At 38.3% G+C, this 20,048-nt stretch overlaps 1 protein-coding gene across 1 annotated transcript; it reads right to left on the reverse strand.

Moving 5' to 3' along the window:
- Nucleotides 1–1,668: 1,668 nt before the first annotated feature.
- On the reverse strand, nt 1,669–10,884 carry RESF1 (retroelement silencing factor 1). Its single transcript, XM_065887932.1, has 3 exons — nt 5,952–10,884; nt 4,601–4,684; nt 1,669–1,835 (listed from the first exon to the last, which is right to left on the reverse strand). Exons 1-3 carry the CDS (start codon nt 10,882–10,884, stop codon nt 1,669–1,671), a joined length of 5,184 nt encoding a protein of 1,727 aa, XP_065744004.1.
- Nucleotides 10,885–20,048: the final 9,164 nt, after the last annotated feature.

Raw genomic sequence — 20,048 nt, forward strand, 5'->3', positions numbered from 1 at the left:
GATATGGAAGCAACCTGAATGTCCATCGACAGAGGAATGGATAAAGGAAAATGTGGTACACATATACAATGGAATATTACTCAGTAATTAAAAACAGTGAAATAATGCCATTTGCAGCAACATGGATGGACCTAGAGATTGTTATGCTGAGTGAAATTAAGTCAGACTGAGTGAAGTAAGAGAAGTATCGTATGTTACTGCTTATATGTGGAATTTAAAAAGAACTGATACAAATGAACTTATTTAAAAAACAGACTAACAGACTTAGGGAATGAATTTATGGTTACCAGGGGGGAAGGGATAGTTAGGGAGTTTGGGATTGGCATGTACACACTGCTATATTTAAAATGGATAACCAAACACAACATTGTAAAGCCACTATACCCCAATAAAAATATAGCACAGGGAACTCTGCTCAATATTATTTAAAAACCTAAATGGGAAAAAATTTTGAAGAAGTATAGATACATGTATAACTGAATCAGTTCGTTGTACAACTGAAACTATCACAACACTAATCAACTATACTCCAATGTAAAATAAAGTTAAAAAAAAAAAGAACACAATGACCAATATAATGACCACTAATATTCATAGTTTGGAACCATTGCATTGACTCGACTGGTGCTATGGTGCCAGTTCTACCAACCATTGCTTTTCTAACTGATCCTTCTACTGACATTGCTCAGGATGAGCACAATGGCTTTTCCTATGGAAGCATGCTATTTAATATTTTGAGAAGCCCAGTCTTCTCAAGTCTTCAGAATGTATTTTTAAAACTTGTGATAAAATACATGTAAGAGTTTACTATAGTTTTAATATGTGTGAACTATGTAGCATTAAGATTTTATGAAAACAACACATTTCTACTTCTAGTAGTCATAAAAGCCCAGAAACATCTGAAGAGTTATATTTTGCCTTCCTTGCAATCTACTGAACCTAGTAAATTTTTGCTCTTCTAATGAATGAACATGAAAATATTTACTTGTGACAGCTTAATTAACATTTCTCCTTTTAAAAACACCTTTCTAAAATGTGCTCTGTTGTGAGGGCAGGAAATCAAACACAAATCAAACTGTTTCAGATATACTTTTTAAAAAATAAATGTTTATTTCAAGTATGAAAAGTAATGTTTAGATGTTATCCAAAAATTATGTCAGTTTAACAAGTATAAAACAAGACTCTGACAAAAAGTTTACAATTCAGTATAAAATACTTAAGAATATACTTTGACATTCACAGTGAGGATTTCTGAAAAATAAATTTTGCTAATAAGTTTTAGAAACAAAAATACAGTCCCAGAGGAAATAAGTCCTTAAGTGATGCACAGGTCTCCCTTAGGATGGATAGTTAGCATTTCAAAACAAGATTTGTGTAATAATTCATTTTAAAATAATGGTAAACTTGGTTCAATAATGTCAGAATTCAATACCTTATGGTTTCCCTGACAAATACCATCTATTTCTTATGTCTGCTACCCACAAATAAGGTTCTCAAGCCAATTTAATTAAGTAACTTTGATGATATACATAACCTAAAATGGTAACCAAACTCTGAGAAATTTTATCACGGCAATCTGAGTATTTCCAGAAAAATAATTTGAACAGAAAGTGGCAGAAATTTTCTTGTGGCAATTAGAGAACCATCAGAAGAATTAAAGTCTGAAAATTATTCTAAAGGACTGCTACCAAGACTTCTGCTTCTCTTCTCCATGTACATCTTTTTGTAGGTTTGAAACATTGCTTTTGAATCTTTTACTGGGTTTTGTAGTGTCTCAAATCCATCTGCACTGAAACTTCTCTTGGAGAGTCTTGAATTAGCCAAAACATTATCATCTAAGGAAACAAAAATTTTATTTACTTTATTACTCTTAATGTTAGTGACTAGTATACAATCAATATAAATTGAGACGGAAAACATGCGTTGTTCTCTGGGATAAAAAATTAGGGAAAGAGCTAAGTGTGACAAACTATGGCTCTTTACCTACAGAATTATAAAGTAAATACACAGGACATCTTGCCTCTCCTTTGGGGGCTGTTTTCTAACGTCATTCCCATCTTTACTGCCCAGGGCTATTCTGCTCTACCTGTACGCTTGCCCAATAAAAACTCATTATTTGCATACTATTATAAACGTGACTTTCTTAACAGCCATCTAAACTAGCAATACAAAAAGCACAAATGCAAGCCAGTTCCAAAGAGTAAATGAAAGGTACAGCTTGCATATTCTGGCCTTGTTATGCACTAGGTATTCTAAGAAATATCTGTATTTTTCTGTTTCTTTAGACTATTTCAGTGCTGTTATTAGCCTCACTATCCCTTTTTTGACGGGCCCAGCCAGCCTTTCCTTTTTCTGTATATTTCTAGATGTGCCTCTATATCTCAGAAGCTGTTCCAATTCTGAATTCCTGTACTTCACATTCCTGCTCTAGCCACTCCTTTCTGAGTAAGTTTTCTTGTACCTTTTTCTGCCTGGGTGGGTCAAGCACTCTGTCCTCTTCTTTATTTATTTTTTTTGCTAACAGGGGACGGCTACTCTTAATTCTTTATCTGTTTCAAATTCCTCTCTGTGCACAGCAGCTTTCTGTTATGAATGCTGATACCTCAGGTGCACCTCTAAGCTGCTTTCCGCTGGATTCTGTCACCTCCTCTTCTTCTACCTCACCCTGATAGCTTCACGACTTGCTCCATCTACACTCCAACCTTTGTCACCAAATTTAGGTGTTGCTTATCTAAAGCGTGTTTTTTATAGCTCTCTGGGAGTTCCAGTTCTTCAGCCTCTTCCTCTTGGTATGTTCTGTCTTTCATGATTTCCCTGAGTCTCATAAGACTTTTTTTTTAAATTATAATTTTATTTATTTTTGGCTGCGTTGGGTCTTTGTTGCCGCACGCAGGCTCTCTCCAGTTGCAGCGAGCAGGCTCTAGGCATGTGGGCTTCAGTAGTTATGGCTCACAGGCTCTAGAGTGCAGGCTCAGCAGTTGTGGCACACGGGCTTAGTTGCTCCACAGCATGTGGGGTCTTCCTGGATCGGGGCATGAACCCATGTCCCCTGCGTTGGCAGGCAGATTCTGAACCTCTGCGCTACCAGGGAAGCCCTTGTAAGACCCTTGACAGAGCTCTGGACTTGCTTCTTAGCTTTTCTCTCACCCTGCTGCATCTCTCATTGCTCCTGGGCCCTGCTTTGTGTCATTTTCATAGTGATCCTGAGTACTGATGTCCCACCTTCAGTGTTTATTGCTCATCCTGTTCGCAGGTATCTTCACATCTGTCGTTTAGCTCATGCTGCTCCCTGAGCCTCTGGTCAACCTGTGCATGTATCTGTCTTCTGAGTATTTTCAGATTCAGATTCCAGTTATGCCTCTCAACTCTCTCTGAGGCAAAACTTATGGTCCTCCCTTTTTCCAAGGAACTTTCTTGCTGCAATCTCCACACCCATTTTCCATCTTTCTCATATTTCACTTCCTGTGTTCCAACTTTAGGGGTGTGTTTTCTACTCTCACTAATTCATTTTCCCCTCTTTCAGTTGTCTTCCTGTTCTAATTAAGAGTGCACATTTCTTCTTCCTTTGATTCTTTCATTCAGGTTTCTTTTTCCCTTTATGTATCTTCAATGTATAAGACTCCATTTCTACATGCCTGCTTAAATATATTCTTTATAAGCTCTTCTCAACCTTTGTCACACTTCTTCTCTTACTTCTCTTTATTACTGCTCATGGCAAAATTCTGCTTCTCCCAATTTTCAAAAGACTCTTATGAACTCTTCATATTTAATTAACCCAAACTAAATTTCCTGAACCCTAGGTTCCAGTTCTCAATGCAAAACCCTAAAACACAAAATACATTCATTCCACTAATTAAAAATCAGATACTAAAAACTCTGGTTTTCTTGTTGGCCCTCAGCCCAAAACCCTTCCCAGTAAACAAACAAACAAAACCCCAAAAAACCCAAAACCAAACCGAAACAAAAAACTATGAGCATCAGTCTTTCGTCATCAAAATAACTCAAATTCCACACTTAATAAACTTTGAAGACAGGGATGTGGTTCAAGTCCCTACTGAGTTACTGGCTATGTAACTTTAGCCAAATGATCTAACCTCTCATTGATAAATGGGAACATCTTTGTCTCCCTGGTTTTGAGAATTTAATTAACTAACTTGCAAATAATCTAATCTAGGGGTTGGCTAACAGGGTATGCCTGTGGGCCAAGCCCAGCCTCTAGCAAGTTTTGGTAAAGTTTAATTGGAACATAGCCCATGCTCATTCATTATTCTACAGCCATTTCTCACTGCAGTGTTAGAGTATTTAGGAGAGACATTATGATTTGCAAAACCTATCTACACAGAAGAAGCATGCCAACCCCTTGTCTTAAGTCACTGTGATGAGAATTCTCTTGTTAAAAGGAAATAGATCACTACTTCTCTGTCCACAGCATGACAGAAAAAATAGGAGAATGTCTTCCTACCACTCATACAGACACTGAACTATCTTTTAAAAGAATATGGATAAAAACCAAACTTCACAAGTTTCCATAACTGTAATCCAGCTTATATATGATAGAGTGCCAGGTAAGTAAAATAAAAACTTAAATAGACAGTTTTACCTATTTCTTGGTTGGCTTCCGGCATCCTTTTCTCCTCAGTCAAACATTTTAACCAGTCTTCTTTTGTACTTTTTATTCCTGAAACTATTTAAATATTCATTTTCAGATCTCTAGATATTGCTATTCATCTCTTTTAGTACTATAATGAAGGAAAACCATGTAAGCCTAAATTAGATTTTAGAAGGCATCAGATATATTCACACATAACTGAAAAGGGCATGGAAAAATGCTTTCTCCCCTATGACGTGCCTGAATCTCACAATTTAAAAGTTTACCTTCACTATGTAATTATGTTTCTCCTACTTGGGCTGAACAACAACACATCTCAAGATACCTAAGGGCACATGAGACAGAATGTACCTCACACTGCTGCTGCACCCACTTCCAACCAGGCCCTCAGATTCTAAGGATCTAGTTTTAAGAACCAAGTGTAATCACCAGTACTTTACAAAATGAATTTTATACTCTATATACTCATATATCCCTACCAACTTCCAAGAAAAAGTACCTTATTTACATTGTAATTTTATGCACCCAAACAGATACTGTCTGAACACAGTACAGGAGAAACTACGATTTCCATTCAAATCCTTTAGTTTTCCAATCTGGGTTTCTCAACACAACGTTTTACATATACTATCCACAACCCATAAATGTTTCCTTCTACCACAAATAATGAGTCCTCTATTTTCTCCTTCCATCTTGCACTACATTGAGAATTCTATCCTTCGGCTAACCGACAGTCATGATTTCCATTCGGGTTTGGTAACTCAACAATGGACAACACTGCTTCCAAGATCCTCCCATTGCATACTTCATGAGTAGACTAGAAGGTACCACTTTAGTGATAACACAATCACCAACTGCTTCAAAGATGACTATAAGGCAAACCACTTCCGTATGTACAAAAAGATTTCATTAACATTACATATCTCCTAACATTTAGACCAAAATTTCAAATTCACAGGGCTTTGAAACTGCAAGTCCCAAAAGAGAATGAACAAAGGCAAGACCTGAAATAATGTACACCTGATGCTTTTCTGACTTAGCACAAAGAGTGCTAAGTCACTTCTTGGCACAAAAGGAAATCTTTGTATTTGGCAAACCTTACAATTTTATACACCTCTTACCTTTAATGTGAATGTAATATAATTTAAAATAAGTGGGACACAAACTTAAAACAAACATTGCCCAATGAACCATCAACTTACTGAGAAAACTAAATACTAAGTAAAGGCAAAATGCATTTAAGTCTCTCCTAGCTACAGGGAAGTCAGGAGAGATGCTCTGTCACTTGCTGAACTACAGTATTACAATGTTGCAGACACCATCAAAAAAAATCATACTGGACCTTGCACAGGAGCTTGCTCCTTCCTAGGAGTAGATGGCAGATCATTCTGGTCTTTAACAGGGTTTGTATTCTTAAATAGTCCATCTGGACATAATTTAAACTCCAGCATGCTTAGTTTCTCTGTGGTATCTTTCACAGGTAAAAGGGTCTTAGGTTTATTTTCTGGTCTCTTTTCTTTATTAAGCTTCCTGGGTGAACTGTCTAATTTCGTGAGACAAATGCGCTCACGTTCAGTGCATTTAAATGCAACTCTATTCAGATACAGTTTCCTTTGATCCTTTGCTTGGGAAGCCATTTGGCTGAATTCAACGTCATTATTTACATTACTTAAATTTTTGTCTAATTTGGTTTTATCAATCCACATTTTATCAGGTTGCTTTCCACCAACTGTTCCTTTAATATTCCTTGAAATGTATGTTCTAGACTCCTTGGAATGATGGGCTTTGAGGTTTTTACCATGGCTTGTACCAGTATTTACTGATTCCTTAGAGGTCTGTACACTGCCATTGTGTCTCTCATTTGATCTCCCACAACTTCCCACTCGCGTAGAAAGTTTATTGGACCTCATATACTGAGAATCACATGGTACATTTTTCACATAGTTTTTCTTTAATGCTTCTTTATGCTTCTGCCTTGATAAATACTCCTTTGGTGATAGAACTCTATTAATTTTAGATGAGCTATCCATAGAGCCTGAGGACTTAACATTTGACACTGTCTTTTCTTTAATCCTGGCTCTTTCACCTGTGGTTGAGAAAAGGTTACAGAATTTAAATGCACCACCTCCCACATTCTTATTCTGCTCTTGTTTATCATATTTCTTCTTCTTTATCTCTGAATCAAGTATGCTCCCTTCATCTAACTTCTTTTCCAAAACTTTTTGTTTAGAGCCACCTGCTTTCAATTTTCTCTTTTCCGGTGATACTGACTGTACCAAAGAACCATTCTTCACATGCAAATCTTTATTTTTACTTGTCAAAAAACCCATCTTTGGTTTTAGTGGTCGTAAGTTTTGCGCCATGAGCTTCCTCTGCAGGCTCTCTTGAGAAAATTTTGCAGTTTTGTTAGTGGAGTGAAAAGTTACCTCATGAAATTGCAGTTTTCTTTTTCTTTTGTGACTCTGCAAAGAATCTGGTTTTTTATCACCTTTAGATAAAAAGTGACCAGATAATTCTTGTTCTGTCCTTAATGAGCTGTTATGTTCTGATGATTTGGGTTTATCTTTTACATTCCTGCCTTGCTCTGTTTCAGGAAAATATTTTTTCTCAATTGGACAAGTCAGAGGAATCTTCAGCTGATTATTTGGAGGACTGTTAAATGCAATAGGAACATCTCTGTCAGAGGTTCTCTCTTCTTGTTTATAACCGTTAGTCTCCAAAGGAGAACGTGGATCTTTCCCTTTTTCTTCCTTTGAAGTTGAGTTCTTAGTGGAATTACACTGGCAATGAGGTACTCCTTCATAAACCATAGAGAGCCACCCCAACGCACAGCAACGGACATCATCTTTTTCTGAATCCAGGATTACAGAATCACAGGTTTCTTCAACTGCATGTGCTTGTGGGTCACACTGGTTCCCTTCTTTTGTGACAGGCTTTTCTTTCTGAGGCTCTGTCAGTTTGTCTACCTCGTTGGGTTGATCATCCTGTTCAGGAAATAATTCTTTCATTTGCTCTGAATTTAATATTGTAATTTGTATCTGGTCTGTTGAGTCTTTGCAGTCACAACCAGTTTTATCACAAGTTTGAGCTTTTGAGATTTGGTGTGCCATTTGTTGGACCACAAAACCTTCAGGCATGTTCACAGGTTCAATACCATAGGGAAACTCTTTTAAAAGTTCTGACAGCTGATCATGTAGGTATAAGATTGATGTCTTATCTTCGAGATTCTCATTTGTTGTAGGATCCTGGGCTGCTTCCTGAGGGTAACTATCCCGCTGAATAGCAGCTGGTGAACACATATCATTAGCCATGCTTTCATTTTTAGTGATATGCTCCAAACTGCTTTCCTCTGGAATTCCACTCTTTGCTCCAATGTACTTCAAAGTCGGTGGTTCTGGAGGTTGCAGTGACTCTGACTGATCAGTTATTTTATGTGAAACATCTGTGCACTGTACAAAATTATCTTTTTGAAAGTCAAAGTCTTTATTCCCAGTGATATTGTCAAATTCATTTTGTCTACTATTCATTACTTGGTGATTGGGTAGAGGTTTCTGTGGCTCAACCTTTTGCAAAGAGGGCAAGCTGAATATCTTTGCTATTTGGGAATTATAAGAGGTATCACCTTCAACAAGAGAACAAATACTGCCAATCTGTAATACATCTCTGCCCACAATATCACTGTCCTTTGATATATATGAGGTTTGCTGATCACTCACAGGATACTGGATATCTGGTTCTAATTTGTTATGCTTTCCTTGATTGGTATTAGGTGTGACTTCTGAATTAGTATTAGTTGACTCACTTTGCTTATCCTTCTGAATCAGTGGGAAGATCTTGGTGCTTGTGGTACTTGTCACTGGTTCATTAACGTTCAAAGCAGCAGTATTTTCCGAGGATTTGTTTTGTAAGCTACAAACACTGCCTTCTTTAATAACTGGATACATTGTTTCAGGTAAAGCTTCAGGTGTTATACCTTTGACAGACAATGTTTTGACATCCGAAAGAATTAAGGGTGATACTACAGCAATCCCCTTTGTAGTAGTTGCTCCTGAAGACTCATAATTCTGTGCTACCGTTGATAAAACTGTGTCGTGTGAGCTGTTTACAATTTTATTCTGAGAATTTACCACAGCTGAAAATGGACTCTTCTCACAGATGTCCGCAGGCTTTGAAATTCCAACTGCTGCTGTGGGTTTTTTTGACTCATCACACTGTTTTTCTTCTGTAGGTTCTGAAGGTTGCTTTTTCCACAAAGACAGACATGTTGCTAGCAATTCCAGGGAAAAGTGAGAGTCACTTTTAGAAGACATTCCATTGAAGGATTTATGCTCAAAGCAAGAAGAGTTGTTTGATATCTTGGCATTTATATTACAAGTAGTTGGAGTACCTGGAGTTTCCATGGTTTTCAAATTCACTTGGTTACCAGTGTTCTGGATATTTGGATTCATTTCAGAACTATGCAGTTTAGAATCATGAATACGTTCATTAGTATCTTTTAATAATTTCTTCTGAGTTTTATTTCCAGATGCAAGTAAACTGAGAATTAGCCTATTTTTATTTGGATACTTTGAAACATATTCCTCAAAGGATGTAGACTGAGGAAGAGAAGTTGCTTCAGAATTTGGTGGCACATTTTGTGCAACGTTGACTAAATTTCCTGATGAAAACTGGGTGTTATTTAATATTGCCTGGGTAATCTCAACAGTTGACGTCTTTAAAGAACTCACAACTTGCGAACAGCCAGAATTTAGTAAAACAGAACTGACTTGGTTAAAATTTCTGTCCTGAAGGTTGGAATTCAATGTATTGTGTGTTCTATTTGTTTCTTCTGCAGATTCCATTACTGTTGGTGGTTTATCCTCCACAGTATCTGGAGGGCCTAGGGTTACCTGTGGTCCAGACTGGATTTTGGCAGTTTGTTTCAGAGACAACCCACAATTTTGAGCTGATTCACTGTAAGAGGTATTAGCTGTTTTAATACAACCTGCTGCCATCAAAAGATTTTTATTAATTTTAATTTTCCTTGCAAGGTCCGAAAACTTCTTTTTTATTTCTACTAATGTTTTAATATCCCTCACTAACTTTTCTTTTGTGGCACTCGTGTCCAGTACTTGATTTGAAGTTAGATTTCGAGAATCCACTCTTTTCTCTTGATTATTTTGAGTAAGAGCCTGAACACCATCCACATAAGATCTAACAGGTTCATTAAAAGGCTGATTGACATTGGTATTTACTCTCAAGTTACAGGAATTTCCCATTGTGCTGAAATTTTCATTAAGGTTTTGCCACTGCTGCTGAAAGCCTCTACAAAAGTCTTTCCTCATTTCAGGTAAGTGCATTTCTTGACTCTGAGGAACTTCCATAGAAGTGTGTTTAACAACATGCTGAGTACTTTGCAGAGGCTGGCTTGCATACCTACAGTCATAAGGAGGAGGAGGTCTTCTGTCAGTTTGAGTAACCGCATATTGATATGACGGTACAGTTGCAATCTGCTTTGACTGTAAAGTCAGGGCAGGATTTGGAGATTGACTATTTTTAACTTGTAATGATACAGATGACATAGGGGTTTGTTTCTGAAGAGTAGGCTCCTGCAAAAAGCTTCGTGATGAATAACTATATTGCTTTGGAAGTGGCCTGTAATCTGGGTAAGTCAATCCACTGGATGCACACTGCTGTGCCCAATCAACCTGTTGCTCTGATAAAGGTAGGTTAAGTCTCGGGTTTCCTTGATAAGTTATAGGAACTCTTCCGGAATTAGAAGGGATCATTTGTAGTTGCATGGAATAGGTATCTGACGTTAGAAATTGATTCTGTAGTGCATGTACATTGGGCGTATTCGTTCCTAAACCAGTCTGATGAGATACAGTTGCCCCTGTTTGAGAAAGCATAGAATTCCTCACTGGTGAGTTCAACCATACATCCTGTGTAACTCCTGAAGACATTTGCAAATCGTGATTTTGTTCTTTGGGTCCTTTAACATTTGCATATGTTATTCTTTCTACTGAAGTTTGTGAGGTCACAATGGTCCCACTATGCATATCAGAAATAGGGATTTGTTGAGGAGTTTTATAATTTCTGATGTTGAGCAGCGGCTGTGAAACTGGATTTAAATTACTGAGAAACAGGCACGGTTCTTGGTTACTTCCAGGATGGTTTAAAGAACTTTGAGATGCTGTGGTAAGTGTGTTTACTAAAGCTTGCTCCAAAAAAGATGCCTGTTTTTTAGGATACTGTGGTGGTAAGGTGACACTCTCTGATTTTGCATTCCAGTTCATTGTTGATTTGATGCAGTAGCAGTGTATGAAAAGCCAGCTGTTTTGAATGTCAGGAATCTGTAGGAAATAAAGATCTTTTATTAAAAATCTGTTTTGCCAGGTCAGAATTTCTACGATAATTTTCTTAGTTTACCTTATCACCAATGCTGACTATGTCTAGCAAAATTCCTGAAACCTCAGACTAGAGAAAGCTTCATCTTTGATTTGGATAAGAGGAACAGCAAAAGAAGATGTAATAATAAATATGGCAAATGTCAATAAAATTTTCTGGTGTGTTCAACAGAAATTCATTCCACCCAATATAGTTAGTATTTTGTTTGTTACACTTAAGAGACAATTACTTTCTGCATTTACTTATTTTAACTAGCTCTTTATTCTAAGTAACCCATGATCACTGTAAAAAATAAAATTAAAATTAAAAAAAAAAAAATCAAGCATATACTAAGAAGCCCTTACTACTGTCCATCTCCAATATCTAACTAACTCCCTAGGGGTACCTACTGTTACCTTTCTTTCAGAAAATTTCTATATATAAAAAAACACCAATACATAGATAAAACCTCATCTTTTAAGACAAATGGAGTCCTACCAAACATGCTGTCTACACAGTTAGCCTCATTTTCATTACTATACCCAGGATATCTTATCATTTCAACTACACATATATCTATCTCACTGTCTGCATAACATTCCACTTTCTGTGTATATCACCATTTAACCATTTCTCTATTGATGGACATTTGGTTTTCTTAAGTTTTTGCACTTATAAACTATCCTATACTAAGAATTCTTGTATTTATGCTTTTATATTTGTGCTGTTTCTGGAAATTCCTACAAGTGAAATCAATGTGTCAAAAGACACAAATTATTTTCATAAGCAGTGACAAACTGCCTTCCAAAAAGACTGAAATAATTTATACTCTCACCAACAGTACAGGGACATATCTAAAAATGGACAAATCTGTAACAATATGGCTAGACCATAAGCAAATCTCATTTTTGAAGGATTACAATAATTCAGATTAATTCACAATGGAATTAATCTAGAAATTGCAGAAAAAGGACCTAGGAAACTGCCAAATAATTAAGAAATAAAGAATGCAGTGAGCTCTGGTGTCTTTTCCTCTAATTATCCAATAGGATACCAGACCTACTGAATCAGACCCCACCCTTATGACCTCATTTACCTTAATTATCTCCCTAAAGGCCCCATCTCTAAAAATAGTCACACTGGAGGTCAGAGCTTCAACATATGCATTTGGTGGGGGGGGGGGGGGGGGGGGGGCGGGACAAGACACACAGTTCATTCAGTCCATAATGGGCTCCCAACCCCATGTTAACATATGACTTGAGGATAATTTATAACATTAAATAGACTTATTTAAAAGAAGACTGGGAAACAATCTCTGTATTTATCATACAAAGTTAAAAATAAGTTAATCCAAGGAAAAGACAGAGTGAAATAAAATGAGAACAGAGATTCAATAAGTCACAAGTTGGTAACAAACAAAAATCAATAAGCCTCTGATAACACTGATCATCATAAAAAAAAAAAACCACTGTATTGGGAAAAGAGGCTATCACTAGATCTTACAGACATTAAAACGGTAATGTATATATCTTGAGTATTTCCAAACATTTAAAATTTAGGTGGAATGGAGAAATTCCTTGAAAAAACATACCTTAACATCTATAATTAAATATCTTCACAAAGAAAACAGCAGGGCCGTGTGGCTGTACTGGAGTGTTCTACCATTTATGGAAGAGATAATCTAATATAACCTCTTTAAAAGGATAAAAGAGGGAACACTTCATAGCTTATTTACTGAGCCTATCATACCAAAGCTGAAAAGAAAGACAATTAAGAAGCCAATCTCACAGAAACAAACACAAAAGTCCTGAACAAAATGTTAGCAAACCAAATGGGGTGATACATGAAAAGGATAACATCATGATCAAACTGAGTTTATTTCAGGAATACAAAGTTTGTCATTGAAAATTAATCAAAGTAATTACATTATAATCATTTTAAAAATCATATGATCATTTCAACAGATGCAAGAACTTTTGATAAAATTCAATTAAAATTCATTAAAAGAACAATTGTATAAAACCAAGAATAGAAAGAAGTTTCCTTAATTTTGATAAGTGGTAATTTCAAAAATTCAGACCAACAACAGTAATATTATTAATAGTAATAGATAACTTAAATAAAGATCCCACTATCACCCACTTCTATTCATTGTTTTACTGGAGATCCTAGAAAGTATAAGAATTGTGAAGGAAAATATAAAGCTGTCTATTAAGAGACGTTATGTAGAAAATCCAAAACAATCTGTAGATCTTTTAGATCTATTACATGATGGATCATAGTGTACTCAAACTAGATTGAAGAAGGCACATGTTACCATGTGTTTGATTTGTTGATGTGATTCCTGGGAATTATATATATATGTTTATTTATGTATTTGCTCATAAATACAGTAGAAGCGAGCCTTTTGAGGCCTGGTGTCAAGCATGAAATAAAGCCGTGACTAGAAACTGACTCCATGACTTCAGAGGTTTCATTTTTTGTCATTGCTGTACCTGAGCCAAGATTGATCTGTGCATGCTGGTAGGAAGAGGCAGAAATTTGGGGGATCTCCTGCCAAGGTGACCTAAGGCGACACAGGTGGCATTAGAAACTCTCCCCCTCCCAAAGTGAACATCTATCTTGGAGATAACGTGCTCCTGGGACTATAAAATTAGGTGAGCTGGGACTGTTTGCATTTGAGACAAGTGTTGCTGTAACCTCATCTCTTGTCGAGGATCCATTCACCAAGGCATTGGCCACCAGAGGCTTTGCCTGAATGGACAGTCTTTACCTCATCACTTGTGACCCAGCAGTAATCCAGACCTGCTTGAGTGCCTTGCTGAGGAGACTAGTGTCTTGGACCAACTGGACTTTTCTATTATGGATGCATGCATGGACTTGGTTCGTTACAAGCACTTCATGCTCAAAGTGGTTTTAACATTCATTCTGAATTTTTAGATACGTTTTTGCTTTCTATTTCTCTGCTTGCTTCTTCTCACTTATGTGAAAGTCAAAGTCATTGGTGAACTCTATGTTTGTCCTGACCTGTCATTTGATTAAGGTAGTAAAGAAACCTCCCTCTCTGAGAGTTTAATTTGTCGGGGAGCCAGATCACCCTTGTCCAGTATAACAGCATGCACATTTTGGTTTAAAAACAGGTCCCAAGGAGAAAGATCTGTATATTCCTCACATGCTTTATCCCAGGAAAGCACCTTAATAAGACAACTGATCAGGGTGAAGTATAATACAAAGTAAAAAGCAGTACTACCAAGTAGCAGTATTACAAAAGAGTTAATGATAAATTCCCAATAATTTGCCCTATTTCTTATGTGAGCTTGGGGGTGGGAGGCTGCTACAGACTGAATTCTGTTCCCTCAAAATTTATATGCTTAAGTCCAGTTCACTATATTTGGAGATAGGACCTTGAGTGAGGCAATTAAGGTTAAATGAGATCATAAGGGTGGGGCCTTAATCCAACAGGATTAGTGTCCTTATAAGAGAGACAACTAGGTGTATACACACACAGGAAAGACCATCTGAGGAGACACAGAGAAGGTAGCTGTGTGCAAGCCAATAAGAGAGACCTCAGGAGAAACCAAACACATTGATCTCAAACTTCCAGACTCTAGACCTGCAGAAATTTATTGTTTAAGCCACCCAAGCTGTGGTTATTTTGTTAGGGCAGCCCTACAGACTAACACAGAGATTATGGGTAGGAAGAGAAATGCTCCTTATAAATAATTTGGGGTTGTTGGGTTTTTTACCCCCTCTCTCTCCTTTGCTGGCACAGAAAAAAACTGAAGCTTGGAAAACCAACCTTGAACTACTAAATTAAAAGGAGAGAATTAAGGGATCTCCGTGGCAGTCCAGTGGTTAAGACCCCACACTTCCACTGCAAGAGGCGCTGGTTTCATCCCTGGTCGGGGAACTAAGATCCCACATGCCACTTGCTGCAGCCAAAAACAAAAACAGAACAAAACAAAAAAGACCTTTTTCCTGACTGCAGCCTCTACTTTTAGATACAATGTATTCTTAGACCTTTTGAAGATATATTTTAATGGAGATAACCAGAGACAGGATTTCCATGGTCTATCATTTAAATTTTTCTTGGAAAAATTAACTCTTTTGCTCCCAAATTTGCACCCTGCCCTCTTATCTCCCCTCACCTGTGACAGCCATGGCATTTACCTAACAAATTCTAGCTACGGCTGAACTTAAGAACCTCTCTGCACAGGAGTGGCCAAAGTTTTCTGGGGGAAAAACACACAAGCCAACAAAATGAGTTTACACATTGCACATATCCACAGTGCATGACAATTCTACTTCATTTTGTTGAAATTTTATTTATATTAAAGTAATTTAATTTTTCCATTCTTCTCACCTCCCACCACCCCAACCCATACACATGCTCCCCCTACTCAGCTGCTTATATTTCAGAGGGAAAAAAATTGCACTACCTATCATCCTCCCATCACCAAATCTATAAGACAGAGCCTTGTAAATGCAGTCTGTACTTATAGTATCAAATCTCTACATTTAAAATCCTGCTCCCAGGAATTCCCTGGTGGTCCAGTGGTTAGGACTAAGTGCTTCGACTGCTATGGGCCCGGGTTCGATGCCTGGTCAGGGAACTAAGATTCTGCAAGCCGCGCAGCACAGCCAAAAAACAAAAAAGAGAGAGAGAGAGAGAGATAAAATCCTACTCCCTTTCCCTGTATTCCCAGTATCAACCTGTCTCTAACTGGATTAAGTCAGTTACACACACACAGGCGCACACACACATGCACATACGCCAGTATTACTGGTACTCAAAAAACACAACAAATAACCTCACTGGGCCCTACATTATTCAGCTCTCTACTCCCCCCACACACACCAGTGACAGTCTTTTAACTTGGTTAAAAATCACAAATATAACAAATCAGATTTTAAATGCTTAAAACCTTTAAAGGTAGAAACAAATATGATTTTTTAAAAAGTAATTTTGTGGGACTTCCCTGGTGGTCCAGTGGGTAAGACTCCAACACGCTCCCAATGCAGGGGGCGGGAGTTCAATCCCTGATTGGGGAACTAGATCCCACATGCATGGCACAGCTAAGAAGTCTACATGCCACAACTAAGACCTGGCACAGCCAAAATTAAATACATATTAAAAAAAAATAAAGGTGGGCTTCCCTGGTCGCACAGTAGTTAAGAATCCGCCTGCCAATGCAGGGGACAAAGGTTCAATCCCTGGTCTGGGAACATCCCACATGCCATGGAGCAACTAAGCCCACGCGCCACAACTACGGAGCCTGTGCTCTAGAGCCCATGAGCCAACACTACTGAAGCCTGCGTGCCTAGAGCCGTGCTCCACAACAAAAGAAGCCACTGCAATGAGAAGCCCGTGCACCGCAACAAAGAGTAGGCCCACTCGCCACAACTAGAGAAAGCCCACACGCAGCAACAAAGACCCAATGCAGCCAAAAATAAATAAAATAAAATAAATAAAAGTAATTTGTGATTCCATAAAATAAAAAAATATACTGAAAAAATTATTAAAGAAGCTAAAATGCTACATTACAAAATATTCACTTAATGCAAAAGAAAACAGTGAGGGACAAAGTGATATGAGACAGAAAATAAAAAGTACAAACAGGAGATGTAAATCCAACTATAACATAATAACATTAAAAGTGAGTGGATTAGGTTTCCCTGGTGGCGCAGTGGTTGAGAGTCCGCCTGCCGATGCAGGGGACGCGGGTTCGTGCCCTGGTCCGGGAAGATCCCACATGCCGCGGAGCGGCTGGGCCCGTGAGCCATGGCCGCTGAGCCTGCGCATCCGGAACCTGTGCTCCGCAACGGGAGAGACCGCAACAGTGAGAGGCCCGCGTACCGCAAAAAAAAAAAAAGTGAGTGGATTAAACAATCCAAATGACAATGTCAGATTATATTTTTAAAAAATGGCTAGCTAACTATATGCTGTCTCCAATAGGCATACCTTTGAGTCAAAGATAAAAACAGATTGGAAATAAAAGGATAAAAAAAGAGGGACTTCCCTGGTGGTCCAGCAGTTAAGACTCTGCACTCCTAATGCAGGGGACTCAGGTCTGGTCAGAGAACTAGATCTCACATGCCACAACTAAAAGATCCTGCATGTTGCAACTAAAGATCCCACATGCCACAACAAAGATCCCTTGAGCTGCAACTAGCATCCGGCACAGCCAAATAAATAAATAAATAAATTTTAAAAAAGGATTAAAAAAAGATATTAGGCATACAATAGTCACAATAAAGGGAGAATGACTATACTAATTTTCAGAAAAAATACACTATAACAAAAAATGTTACTAAAGAGGGACTTTTTATAACCATAAAAGGGTCAGTCCACCAAGCAAGATATAACAACTATAAATATATATGCACTTAAGAGAGCAGTAAGGGCTTCCTTGGTGGTGCAGTGGTTAAGAATATGCCTGCCAATGCAAGGGACACGGGTTCAAGCCCTGGGCCGGGAAGATCCCACATGCCTCGGAGCGACTGGGCCCATGCACCACAACTACTGAGCCTGTGACCCACAACTACTGAGCCCGTGTGCTACAACTACTGAAGCCCACACACCTAGAGCTGGTGCTCCACAACAGGAGAGGCCACCACAATGAGAAGCCCGCACGCAGCCGCAAAGACCCAACACAGCCAAAAGTAAAATAAATAAATAAAATTAAATTTAAAAACAGAGAGAGAGCATTAAAATACAAGAAGTAGGGACCTTCCCTGGTGGTGCAGTAGTTAAGAATCCACCTGCCAATGCAGGGAACACGGGTTAGAGCCCTGATCTGGGAAGATCCCAAATGCTGCAGAGCAACTAAGCCCATGTGCCACAACTACTAAGCCTGCACTCCAGATTTCTCAAGCCACAACTACTGAAGCCCACACACCTAGAATCCATGCTCTGCAACAAAAGAAGCCACCACAATGAGAAGGCCGCTCACCATAACGAAGAGCAGCCCCTGCTCTCTGCAACTAGAGAAAGCCCGTGCAGCAACGAAGACCCAATGCAGCCAAAAATAAGTATTTTAAAAATGAATAAATTTATATAAAAAAAATACAAGAAGCAAAACACAAAGTGAAAAATAGGCAACCCACCAAGAGTCAAAGACTTCAATTCCCCACTTTCAATAAATAGTGAACAGAATTGGCGGCTGGCGGGGGGGGGGGAGGGCGGTAAAAAAAATCTACAAGGAAATAGGAGTTTTCAACATATTATATACACCCACATTTCTAGTTTCCAGTGCAGATTTAAAAAAAAAAAAAATCAAAAAACTGGAGTACTTTAGGTTGCAGGTTAGTGCACAATTGTCCATTGGCTGCTTTGTAGTTTTAAGGTTCTCTCCTCTCTGGCATTTACTATGGTTTGGACCCAATAGTTCATGTACTCTTGTCAAGTGGCAAAAGGGTCAGCAAGCAGCCCAGTGACAGGTGTATGTGCCAGCAAGCTATGAATGCACTGGACTCTTATATTCTGTTGTGGGGAATCTTCCTAACTGTGAATAGATATAGGCAAATTAGCAAACTGTAAATAATGATCCTTGATATAGCCACACAAAATTTGGCTCTACTAAGCCACCCATCTGGCTGTAGGCTTTATGGTTTGGAGAACAAGCAATACTAATATGTTGATGCTGATAAACTGTGGTGGCCCTCACTGGGAAGGGAGGCAAGCAGCCCGTGTGTGTTGACATTGATAAAGTGCTATGGTCTACACTGGGGGGATTTAGAGTCATAATTAATATACTCTTATTCCAAAGAAAGAATCCATAGAGGCTTCCTGTGTGTCATCACAAAAACAGTCTTTTAAAATTTTTAATTTAAAAAAAAACCCTAAAGTCTACCTTTAGGTCTGACAGTCTCTGGATTGAAATCTTATATATATTATTACTATTACTTCCTATGAGAAAAGTGGGAAGAAAGCAAGTCACTAAAATCCATGGCATAGGAAGTTGTAAATAGCAAGTTGTAAACTGCGAAATTAAGATGAATTAGTGAAGCTGGAAAAAAAGGGAAGTGAATGGCTGCGGTAGACTATAAATGTAACAATGCATGTGGATTTTCACATAAAATCTTCATAAAGACCTTACTAACGTTAAGAAAAGGCTTGTGATTTTTTTTATTTTAAAATATTCTATATCCATACAATGCAAATATGGTTTAACTGGAAAGCCTCCTTTATTTGATGTCAGCCTTATTACAGAAAATTACAAACCAAAAAATAACCTAAAAATCATACCTGTGAAGAATAATCATATTAATATCTATCTTCAACACAAATGCACAAGCACTTACAACCACCAACAGAAAAAACTCTACTGAAATGGACCTATTATATTATGGTTTGCCATGGCCAGGCTTACTTTAGGCCAGACAAAGTAGTAAGAAACAGAACATGAAAGGGCAAATTAAGCCACATCAAGAATATTTTTATATGCAAGGGTAACCATTCATTTATCAAAGAAACTGGAACATTATTATAGTGAAAGACAATGCTATTAAAAGCCAAAAGTGATAGGCTTTTAAAAAGACTGTCTTGGGGGCTTCCCTGGTGGCGCAGTGGCTGAGAGTCCGCCTGCTGATGCAGGGGACACGGGTTCGGGCCCCGGTCTGGGAAGATCCCACATGCTGCGGAGCGGCTGGGCCCGTGAGCCATGGCCAGGGCCGCTGAGCCTGTGCTCCACAACAGGAGAGGCTGCAACAGTGAGGCCTGCGTACCGCAAAAAAAAAAAAAAAAAAAGACTGTCTCAGGGCAAAGCAAAAGATGCATATCTAGGGATTTCCCTGGCAGAACAGTGGTCAAGACTCTGGGTGTCCACTGCAGGGGCCACGGGTTCCATCCCTGGTCAGGGAACTAGTATGCAGCGTGGCATGGCCCGGAAATTTAAAAAAAAAAAAAAAAAAGATGCATATCTAGACAGTTGTCTAGCAGGCTTCGATAAATGTTTGTCAAATGAATAAACGTTATCTATAACTGTTGAACACCAAGTTCAAGAAGTCCCTATTTAAACCTGCAAATGGGAAAAAGTCTCCACCCCTCCCTTCACATCTGTGTCAACCATAA

The sequence above is a fragment of the Phocoena phocoena genome, chromosome 11 (genome assembly GCF_963924675.1).
Source record: "Phocoena phocoena chromosome 11, mPhoPho1.1, whole genome shotgun sequence".
Taxonomy (NCBI): domain Eukaryota; kingdom Metazoa; phylum Chordata; class Mammalia; order Artiodactyla; family Phocoenidae; genus Phocoena; species Phocoena phocoena.